The sequence below is a fragment of the Cebus imitator genome, unplaced genomic scaffold (assembly GCF_001604975.1).
Source record: "Cebus imitator isolate Cc_AM_T3 unplaced genomic scaffold, Cebus_imitator-1.0 Scaffold216, whole genome shotgun sequence".
Taxonomy (NCBI): Eukaryota; Metazoa; Chordata; class Mammalia; order Primates; family Cebidae; genus Cebus; species Cebus imitator.
In genome coordinates this window covers 3454448-3465885 of record NW_016107531.1, presented here as the reverse complement: position 1 = coordinate 3465885, position 11438 = coordinate 3454448, and the positions used below count along the sequence as shown (strand labels likewise).

General features: G+C 42.0%; 1 protein-coding gene and 1 non-coding gene across 12 annotated transcripts in view; one reads left to right on the top strand and one right to left on the bottom strand.

Annotated features, from left to right (window-relative positions):
• The window catches only part of GAPVD1 (GTPase activating protein and VPS9 domains 1), a 108382-nt gene that overhangs the window by 43786 nt on the left and 53158 nt on the right, over positions 1 to 11438 (top strand). For 6 of the 11 annotated variants that reach the window (XM_037745942.1, XM_017549155.1, XM_017549157.1 and 3 more), the window contains exons 4-7: positions 1594 to 1680; positions 4688 to 4822; positions 4967 to 5156; positions 9965 to 10125. In XM_037745942.1, coding sequence (XP_037601870.1) covers positions 1594 to 1680; positions 4688 to 4822; positions 4967 to 5156; positions 9965 to 10125 — 573 coding nt within the window. Of the gene's footprint in view, positions 1 to 1593; positions 1681 to 4687; positions 4823 to 4966; positions 5157 to 8585; positions 8667 to 9964; positions 10126 to 11438 lie in introns of all 11 variants that reach the window. The other 5 variants (XM_017549149.1, XM_017549150.1, XM_017549152.1 and 2 more) reach the window with 1 other exon arrangement.
• LOC119474189 lies at positions 172 to 279 on the bottom strand. The gene has a single exon (XR_005203480.1). It is a non-coding gene; the product is annotated as a U6 spliceosomal RNA (small nuclear RNA).

Here is an 11438-nt window from a genome sequence, read left to right as displayed (position 1 = left end):
ATGCCCAGCTAATTTTTTGTAGTTTTAGTAGAGACGGGGTTTCACCGTGTTGACCAGGATGGTCTCGATCTCTTGACCTTGTGATCCACCCGCCTCGGCCTCCCAAAGTGCTGGGGTTACAGGCTTGAGCCACCGCGCCCGGCCCTAAAACATTTTCTAAATTAAAAAATCTATAGTATGGAACTCTTCACAAATTTGTGTGTCATCCTTGCACAGGGGCCATGCTAATCTTCTCTTGTAGAGTTCCAGTTTTAGCATATGTGCTGCTGAAGCAAGCACAAGATTTTTAACACCTTATCATCCCTGAAACTAATTTTTTCTTTTTTTTTGAGACAGAGTCTTACTCTCTTACCCAGGCTGTACTGCAGTAGTGCCATCTTAGCTCACTGTAGCCTTTGAACTCCTGGGCTCAAGTGACCCTCCTGCCTCACCTTCCTGAGTAGCTGGGACTGTAGGTGTATACCACCACACCTGGCTCATTTAAAACATGTTTTTGTAGAGACAGGGTCTTGGTGTGTTGCCCGGGCTGGTCTGGAACTCCTGGCCTCGTAATCCTCCCACCTTGACTTCTCAAAGTGCTGGCATTATGGGTGTGAGGCACTGTGCCTCACAGCCCATGAAACACCAAATTTATTCTTATGGTAGGTAATGTATTTGCAGTTTTATTTTTTGTAATTCCAGTAGAGATTGAATTACATATTTTCAAAATAGCGAAAAGGGGGCTTGTCCCAGATATTAAGAAGAGGATGCTGTAATGGCTTTCATCATCAGCCTTTAAAGAGAGTACAGTAACAACTTACTTTTGCCAGTAAGGTACTTTTTCTATGAATTAGTATTTACTTCACTAAACCAGCTAGTGTTCCATAGAAATCATTTGCTTCTAAATCTAGGAAAAAAAATTCTGCCTTGAGTGCTTTGTGAACTCTCTAGGGTAATGTTGTTAATATTAACTTGAGGTAATTTATGAGTCAGGCTCTAAACACATGAAAAGTAAAATATCAGAAACAAATGTATTGTACTTTTTTTTTTTTTGAGATGGAGTCTCGCTCTGTTACCAAGGCTGGAGTGCAGTGGCTCGGTCTCAGCTCACTGCAACCCCTTCCTCCCAGGTTCAAGTGATTCTCCTGCCTCAGCCTCCCGAGTAGCTAGGACCACAGGCCTGTGCCACCACGCCTAACTAATTTTTGTATTTTTAGTAAAGATGGGGTTTCGCCATGTTGGCCAGGCCGGTCTTGAACTCCTGACCTCAGGTGATCCACCCACCTTGGTTTCCCAAAGTGTTGGCATTACAGGTGTGAGCCACCACACCCAACCTGTACTTTTTTTCTTGCTATTGTTGATATCTTATGTGTTAAAGAGAAATTAAAGCAAAAAATTCTACATTCTCTCTATAACTCTCAATCTAAAAATAGTAAAAGCTGATATAAGGTATGCATTTTATTAGTGATACTATTTCATACGCCTGGTCAGGTAGAATGGACAGTATTATGAAACAGATTTTTAGAAAAGAATAGACATGGTTGCTTTCATTAAGAGGAATTTGTGAGTATCTGTCTATAGCTTATGTGTCCCTACCACTGCTTTGGGTTGCAGGTGGGCCGCCTTTTGCAGCAGTTAGCAATGACTGGCTCTGAAGAGGGAGATCCCCGAACAAAGAGCAGCCTTGGAAAATTTGACAAAGTAAGAATAAATACGGTTTATAGAAAACTCTGCTGAAGTATTAGTGAGCCTAACTGCTCTCTTTATTAAATCTTGTCCTTAGGTGATATCTGAATTAAATGTTCTTTTAATTAGCTACAGTATTGGATCAGCAGCATTGATAAGATGTTATTGGCTGGGTGCGGTGGCTCATGCCTGTAATCCTAGCACTTTGGGAGGCCAAGGTGGATGGATCACCTGAGGTCAGGAGTTCAAGACCAGCCTGGCCATCACGGTGAAACCCCATCTTAAAAAAAATAAAAAAAGAAAAACAAAAAGAAAAGATGTCATTAAAGATGATTAACTCCCACAGACGCCACATAAAGAGAATCAGAGCTATTAAGATTATTTTATTTCAAAAAGTTTATTTTTAAAAAATTGTCACTGGATTAAATCCATAGAAATATGAATCCAAAGTAGTTGTATAACTTTTAAATTTTTAAAATAGTTTAACTTTGAAATCCATAGAAATATGAAAGAGCAATAGTTGTATAACTTTTAAATTTTTGAGTCAATGTCTCACTGTGTTGCCCAGGCTGGAGTGCAGTGGTATGATTATGGCTCAAACTCCTGGGCTCAAGCAGTCTTTCCACCTCAGCCTCCCAAGTAGCTGGGCTGCAGGGGCATATCGCCACGCCCGGTTTTTATTGTTGTAGAGATGAGCTCTTGCTGTGTTGCCCAGACTGGTCTTGAACTCCTGGCCTCAAGCGATCCTGCTGCCTCAGCATTCCAGCATGCTAGGATTACAGATGTCAGCCACCATGCCTAGTCGATAATTGTTTAATTTTAAGTGTAGTTTATAAGTTAACATCCACGACATTGTTCAATTAATTTAGTTAAATAAAATTTTAATCAGTCTTACCTTGAGTAGGTATCCATTCAACCTATGAAAATTCAAGGATATTTCTTTTTTCTTTTTTTTTTTTGAGACGGAGTTTCCCTCTGTCGCCCAGGCTGGAGTGCAGTGGCATGATTTTGGCTCACTGCAACCTCCTGAGTTCAAGTGATACTCTTGCCTCAGCCTCCCTAGTAGCTGGGGTTACAGGTGTGTGCCACCATGCCTGGCTAATTTTTTATTTTTAGTGGAGACAGGGTTTCACCATGTTAGTCAGGCTGGTCTCCAACTCCTGACCTTGTGATCTGCATGCTTTGGCCTCCCAAAGTGCTGGGATTATAGGTGTGAGGTACCGTGTCTGGTTTTTTTTTTTTTTTTTTTGAGCTGGAGCCTTGCTCTGTCGCCCAGGCTGGAGTGCAGTGGCTCAGTCGCAGCTCACTGAAACCTCTGCCTCCCGGGTTCAAGCGATTTTCCTGCCTCAGCCTCCTGAGTAGCTAGGACTACAGGCGCCTGCCATCATGCCCGGCTCATTTTTGTATTTTTAGTAGAGACAGGGTTTCACCATGTTGGCCAGGATGGTCTTGATCTCCTGACCTCGTAATCTACCGCCTCAGCCTCCCGGAGTGCTAGGATTACAGGCGTGAGCCACCGCACCTGGCCCAATTCGAGGATATTTCAGTAAAATTCCTTTTCCACCTCTCATCTCTAATCTTCGTTATTCCCTGCCCCCACAAAAGATTCGTTTTCTTTTTTGAGATGGAGTTTTGCTCTTTTCATGGAGGTTCACTCTTGTCACCTAGACTGGAGTGCAATGATGTGATCTCGCTTAGTGTAACCTCCACCTCCCAGGTTCAAACAATTCTCTTGCCTCAGCCTCTGAGTAGCTGAGATTAGAGGCGTGAGCCACCATGCCTGGCCCCCAAAAGATTCTTGATGTTACCAGGCTTTTGTGTATGCTACAAGCAAATTCCTACGTATACTGTGTACTTCCATCCACCCCATCCTTCCCCTTTTAGAAATAGTAACACAATGTTACTGTTATGCCTGTGTCATATTATGTTTGTCTCCAAGATCTTACTTTATTTCCTTTTTTTTGAGATAGGGTCTTACTTTGTCACCCAGGCTGCAGTGCATTGATGCCATCTGAGCTCACTACAGCCTTAACCTCCCTGGCGCAAGCAGTCTTCCTACCTCAGCTTCCCAAGTAGCTGGGGCTATGGGTGCGCATCACCACGACTGGCTAATGTTTGTATTTTTTATAGAGACAAGGTTTTGCCATGTCGCCCAAGTGTTGTGAACTTCTGGGCTCAAGCAATCCACCTCTCTTTGCCCTCCCAAAGTGCTGGGTTTGCAGGCGTGCACCACCACACCCAGCTTCAAGATCTTAGTCTAGTATCAGTACAAAAAAAGTTTAATTTTTTAGGTGGGGCGCATTGGCTCATTCTGGTAATCCTAGTGCTATATGCACTTTGGGAAGCTAAGGTGGGTGGATCATTTGAGCTCAGAAGTTTGAGACCAGTCTGGGCAACATGGTAAAACCCCATGTCTACAAAAAAATACAACAATTAGGCTGGACGGGGTGGCTTACACCTATAATTCTAGCACTTTGGGAGGCCAAGGCGGGTGGATCACCTGAGGTCAGGAGTTGGAGACCAGCCCGTCTAACATGGCGAAACCCCATCTCCACTAAAAATACACAAATTAGCCGGGCATGGTGGTGACACCTGTAATCACAGCTACTTGGGAGGCTGAGGCAGGAGAATCACTTTAATGGGTGGAAAGGGGGTGTTGGGGGATGGAGGTTGTAGTGAGCTGAGATGGCGCCGTTCTACTCCAGCTTGGGCCAAAGAGTGAAACTTCGTCTCAAAAAAAAATTGATTTGTTTAACATCTTAAAAACATAGGATTTTTTTTTTTTTTTAAAGATGGGGTTTCACCATGATGGCCAGGCTGTTCTTGAACTCCTGACCTCAGGTGATCCACCCACCTCGGCCTCCCAAAGTGCTAGGATTACAGGCGTGAGCCACCGCACCCGGCCAAAAAAACAGAATTTTTAAGATGTTAAAATTTTTTCATGCTTGTCCACCTTAATGAGAAATTTTGTTCCAGTAGTTTAAAGGGGAGATGTTTCACTGTTGTTTTCCTGTTTTAACAGAGCTGTGTTGCTGCTTTCCTTGATGTTGTGATTGGGGGCCGTGCTGTGGAGACCCCTCCATTGTCTTCCGTTAATCTTCTGGAAGGATTGAGCAGAACTGTGGTTTATATAACCTACAGTCAGCTTATTACTCTGGTAATGGCTTCATTGTTTAATACGATTCTCTCAAAAGTCTTTTAGCTAAGTGTGAGCAGAGACATACGTGAGTACATTGTGTGAGAAATACATATTGTATTTGAAAAAATGATTTCACTAGCTAATGTTCTTTGCTTTTGTCAGGTGAATTTTATGAAGAGTGTGATGTCTGGAGATCAACTAAGAGAAGATAGAATGGCTCTTGACAATTTATTGGCAAACCTACCCCCGGCCAAACCAGGAAAAAGCAGCAGTTTAGAAATGACTCCATACAATACACCTCAACTGTCTCCAGCAACCACTCCAGCAAATAAAAAGAATCGATTACCTATAGGTAAAGAGAGTTTATCATATCAGAGCTTTCCCTTAAATTTAGTATTTCCTTAGCCTTTGTTATTGCTCAGTGTTTTGGAATATATGTTTAAATACTTGAGAAAGTTTTTCTCTTCATGTTAACTGATGGTATTTCAATTTTTAGAAATCGCATCAGATTAGTTAACGTTTACCCAGTAGGCTTTAGCTTTGTCTACATACTTTTCATAATTAATTGAAGTCATGCTATCCACAGTATAGTTTGTTTAAATTTTATTGTTTTTTCTTGAAAAAATTTTGGAAGTGTTGTAAGTAGTCATTTTTTTTTCTTTTTTTTACTTTTTCTTTTTTAAAGATGGTTTCACCATGTTGGTCAGGCTGGTCTTGAACTCCTGACCTCAGGTGATCCGCCCACTTTGGCCTCCAAAGTGCTTGGATTACAGGCGTGAGCCACCATGCCCAGCCCCATTTTTTTTTTTTTTTTTTTTGAGACACAGTTTCACTCTTGTTGCCCAGGATGGAGTGCAATGGCACCATCTCCATTGACCACAGCCTCTGCCTCCTGGGTTCAAGAGAGTCTCCTGTCCCAGCCTCCCGAGTAGCTGAGATTACAGGCATGCACCACCACACCTGGCTCATTTTGTATTTTCAGTAGAGGCAGGGTTTTTCCATGTTGGTCATGCTGGTCTTGAACTCCCGACCTCAGGAGATTCACTTGCCTCAGCCTCCCAAAGTGCTAGAATTACAGCTGTGAGCCACTGCGCCTGGCCTATAAGTAGTCATTTTAAAAATTATGTAGCCCTCTCAGCCGGGTGCGGTGGCATGTGCCTGTGGTCCCAGCTACGTGGAAGGCTGAGGTGGAGAGATTGGTTGAGCCTGGAAGGTCGAGGCTGTAGTGAAGCATGATCGTGCCACTGCACTTCAGCCTGGGTGACAGAATGAGACCCTGTTTCAAAAAAAAATTATGTAGCCCCCTCCTTTCTACAAAGTTCTAAATAATATAATAAACTATTATTTTAGAATTTTCTGTCGATAAAGTGGAAAATAATAGTTACTATTTTTCTATTATTGTTTTCATTAATTTTTTTAATCAACTGAGCTAAGATACCTTAATGTTATAAAATAAAGCAAAAGTTTCATTTTATTTTTTAAAGTTTGTTTAAGAATTCTATTTAGGCCGGGCACGGTGGCTCAAGCCTGTAATCCCAGCACTTTGGGAGGCCGAGGCGGGTGGATCACGAGGTCAAGAGATCGAGGCCATCCTGGTCAACATGGTGAAACCCCATCTCTACTAAAAATACAAAAAACATTAGCTGGGCATGGTGGTGCGTGCCTGTAATCCCAGCTACTGAGGAGGTTGAGGCAGGAGAATTGCCTGAACCCAGGAGGCGGAGGTTGCGGTGAGCCAAGATCGCGTCATTGCACTCCAGCCTGGGTAACAAGAGCGAAACTCCGTCTCAAAAAAAAAAAATTCTATTTAATGTAGCTTTATTTGCTTGATTAATATTTATTATCTATCTAGCTACAAAAAAATTAATTGAGCATATACCATGTTCCAGACACTGAGTAGGCACTTTATAAATGTTTCATTTAATCCACACAAAAGTCCCGTGAGAGTGGATGTGTCTTGCACATGAGGCACTGTGATAGACACTGGATGCAAAGACCATTAGGACTTGCCCTTCCTGTCAAGTTGGCTGTTGATAGCTTAGTTAGGGAGAATAAGAGGAGATTAGTATCTTTCAGCATACTAAGTGTTCTCAGGAGATAGGTACAAGGGTTATGGGGACTGCTAACTTAGCCAAATGGTGGTGGTATTAGGAGAAGGTCTTGGAGCAGGTGAAGCTGGCTTGCACTTTGTGTTGAAGGATAAGTGGGAGTTAGACAAAGTAAGACAGGGCGAAATCGTTTAGGTCAGGGAACAGGAGTATTTTAGTGCCTGCCTAATTATAATGAGGAACTCAGCAACACTTAGTGAACATAGTTCTTTTTAATTTATGCATTTTGAAGAGAGGGATTTTACTTTTAAACTCCTTTTTTTTTTTTTTTCTTTTTTTTTTTTTGGGACGGAGTTTCGCTCTTGTTACCCAGGCTGGAGTGCAATGGCGCGATCTCGGCTCACCGCAACCTCCGCCCCCCGGGTTCAGGCAATTCTCCTGCCTCAGCCTCCTGAGCAGCTGGGACTACAGGCACGCGCCACCATGCCCAGCTAATTTTTTGTAGTTTTAGTAGAGACAGGGTTTCACCATGTTGACCAGGATGGTCTCGATCTCTTGACCTCGTGATCCACCCGCCTCGGCCTCCCAAAGTGCTGGGATTACAGGCTTGAGCCACCGCGCCCGGCCACTTTTAAACTTCTTGAGCTGATTTGTTAAGAACTGCTAGTTTCTTAAAATTGTCTACCTTATATTCGTTTGTTTGTTTGTTTGTTTTTTGAGATGGAGTCTTGCTCTGTTGCTCAGACTGGAGTGCAGTGGCATGGCCTTGGCTCACTGCAACCTCTGCGTCCCGGGTTCAAGTGATTCTCCTGCCTCAGCCTCCCAAGTAGCTGGGAGTACAGGCAACTGCCACCACGCCGGGCTAATTTTTTATATATTTGGAAAAGAGGGGGTTTCACCATGTTGGCCAGGATGGTCTCGAACTCCTGACCTCGTGATCTGCCCCCCTCGGCCCTCAGAGCACTGGGATTACAGGTGTGATCCGCTACACCTGGCCTCTACCTTATATTTAACATAATGTGAAATTGTATCATCAATAGGAGTGTGGCATTATACTCTTCAAGTCTTTGTCTTAACTGCATCATCCCATTATGTCAGTTTTCAAAATTAAAATAAAAAAGGAGTTTTGCACTTAATAGTTTTTTTTTTTTTTTGAGATAGAGTCTCACTCTTGTTGCCCAGGCTGGAGTGCAGTGACGCGATCTCGGCTCACTGCAATCTCTGCCTCCCGAGTTCAAGCAATTCTCCTGCCTCAGCCTCCCCAATAGCTGGGATTACAGGTACCTGTCACCATGCCTGGCTAATTTTTATATTTTTAGTAGAGATGGGGTTTTGCTTTGTTGGCCAGGTTGGTCTTGAATTCCTGACCTCAGGTGATCCACCCACCTTGGCCTCCCAAAGTGCTGGGATTACAGGTGTGAGCCGCCACACCTGGCCACTTAATGGTTTTTAATATTAGGGGCTGTGTGCACTCTGTTCACATGATGAAGTAAATGATTTTTAGTAAATCAGAGATTTTTCCTTTATTCACTGCTATACGTTAGTTTTTTTCATTTCCCATTATCTGAAAGTGTCATTAAATATGAGTCTGATGGAAAATGAATTTCAAATGTATGCCCAGTATTATTTTGTATAGTCATGTTACCTGGCTATTGTATTTATTTTGTATTTTTAAAAGTGTGTCCATTGTTCAGAGGGTTGATTTTCTTTCATTTAATGCTTTCGCAACCCAGGACAACAGTTAGCAGCCATCACTGCTTGGGATTCCTCAGCTACCAATATTACTGCTCATATTACACTAGTAACCCCGTTTGGTGGGTAATAGGCTGTTCTTCCTTTTCTTTTATAATTTTACTTAAGAAGTAGTTTATAAAAGTATGTTTCATGTGCATGTTCCTTTACTTAATGTAAATTGCTACATAAAATTTCATGACTTGCATTTTTATAAATTTAAGAGTTTGTTGCTGGGCACAGTGGCTCACACCTGTAATCCTAACACTTTGGGAGGCCGAGGTGGATGGATTGTCTGAGCTCAAGAGTTTGAGACCAGCCTGGGCAACACGGTGAAACCCTGTCTCTTAACAACAACAAAAAAATAATAAGAGTTTGTTACTTAAGATTCGTAGATCTATTCATGAGCTTGAATTTAAATTTTCAACTCAGTAGAAGATAGCAAATAAAGATATGAATAGGCCTATTTTAGACTTGGAAATTGATGTGTGCTCTGAATTTTCAGACTAAAAGTGATTAATGAACATTAATCAGTATTGTAAAGAAAGATGATTGTTTATATTTCTACCTCTTCCTGTCTTGAAGTAGTCAGCTTTTATACAACATGAAGTTGACTTTTGCTGCTACAAGTTGTTTTTGCTTTATGTCTGTATTTTTTATTATTTTGCACCAAAAGATAATTTCTATTTAGTATTCTGGTTGTACTGAATTTTATTGCCCTCTGAAATAAAATAGAAACTTTTCTTTTTCTTTTTCTTTTCTTTTTGGAGATGGAGTCTCACTCTGTAACCCAGGCCAGAGTGCAAGGGTGCAATTTTGGCTCACTGCAACCTCCGCCTCCTGGGTTAAGTGATTCTCCTGCCTCAGCCTCCCAGGTAGTTAGGATTACAGGTGCCTGCCACCACACCTGGCTAATTTTTTGTATTTTTAGTAGAGATGGGGTTTCACCGTGTTGGCCAGGCTGGTCTCAACTCCTGAAAGAGGAAGTTCAGTTATTAGTATGGTAGATCTGTAGCAGTTACATCATTTTATAGGAGAAATAGTTAAGGTATCTTAAAAAGATAAGAAATGTCACTCCAAATCTTAAATTGATTGGGACATGTTTGCTGTTCTGCAGACGTGATCATCTATGTGGTAGTTCCTGTCACATGGACTTGGATCACTGTTCTTGATTATCAGTTTTGAAGGAGAATCTTTATTAGTAGTGTAACTTGGAGGATCTTGTTTTTTGTTTTGTTTTTTCTTATTTGTATTTTCACCACTATTGTTTTGTGCATGTGCAAATGTTCTGCACTAATAGAAAATCTATTTTCATATTTCGCATCCCATTTTCTTCATTTGTCTATTTCTCTAAATTATTTTATTTGAAATTTTTTATTAGCAACTCGGAGCAGAAGCCGCACCAATATGCTAATGGACCTACATATGGACCATGAAGGATCATCTCAAGAAACCATCCAGGAGGTGCAACCAGAAGAGGTGTTGGTCATTTCCTTAGGGACAGGTCCTCAGCTTACTCCAGGGATGATGTCAGAAAACGAGGTATGAAGTTACTTGGTCAGTTGCTTCTATAAATCAGTATTCATTTCTTAGTCCATACAGGCTGCTATAACAAAATACCAGAGGCTGGGTGGCTTATAAACAGCAGAAATTTATTTCTCACATTTGTAGAGGCCAGAAAGTCTACAGTCAAGGCAGATTCATTGTCTCATGAGGATCCATTTACTGGTTCATAGATGATATATTCTTGCTATGTCCTTGGGCCTATTTTATAAGGGCACTTATCCCATTTGTGAGGGGCCTGCCTTCATGATTTAATCACCTCCCAAAAGGCCCCATCTCCAAATAGCATCAGTTTGGGGGTTAGAATTTCGACATACAGATTTTGGGGGAGCACAGACATTCAGATCATAGCAGTGATTTTTTTTTTCTTTTTTTTTTTTTTTTTTGAGTTGGAGTCTCACTCTGTTGCCCAGACTGGAGTGCAGTGGTGTGATCTTGGCCCAGTGTACCATCTCCCTCCAGGGTTCAAGCAATTCTTCTGCTTCAGCCTCCCGAGTAGCTAAGCTTACAGGCATGCGCCACCACGCCTGGGTAATTTTCTATTTTTAGTAGAGACAGAGTTTTGCCATGTTGGCCAGACTGGTCTTGAACTCCTGACCTCAAGTAATCCACTCACCTCGGCCTCCCAGAGTGCTGGGATTACAGGTGTGAGTCACCGTGCCTGGCCAATGAATTTAATGCTTAATTTTTTGTTATCTTCAGTGGTCCCACCATGACACATCATCACATGGTAAGCTCCCTGTGAACAGTTGTGAGGCCCTTCACATTAATACATCTGTGGCACTGAAGTTGGTGAATAAGTCCAAGCAAAAGGAATTTTTCTAGCAGAAGCAGAAGATAGATGAAGCCAGGAGACTGTGGTATGGAAATTGAAGAGAGTTTTCAAGTGACTTGTAGCAAGTCACTTTTCCAGTTTGTGTTTGTTTTTTTTTCTAGTGGCATACTAGTAGTATTCCTTGATTAAAGAGCCAAAAATATGTTGAGATACATCTGAAGATACATGTTGTATTTTTTGGCTGGTCGGGAAAAATTGGAAGAGATAATGGAAAACTAAGAAAATACAATTTTTTTAAGAAACAGGTTTCGAGGTGTGGGAATCATTTTTAAGATATTTGTAGGCCGGGCGCGGTGGCTCAAGCCTGTAATCCCAGCACTTTGGGAGGCCGAGGCGGGTGGCTCATGAGGTCAAGAGATCGAGACCATCCTGGTCAACATGGTGAAACCCCGTCTCTACTAAAAATACAAAAAATTAGCTGGCATGGTGGCGCGTGTCTGTAGTCCCAGCTACTCAG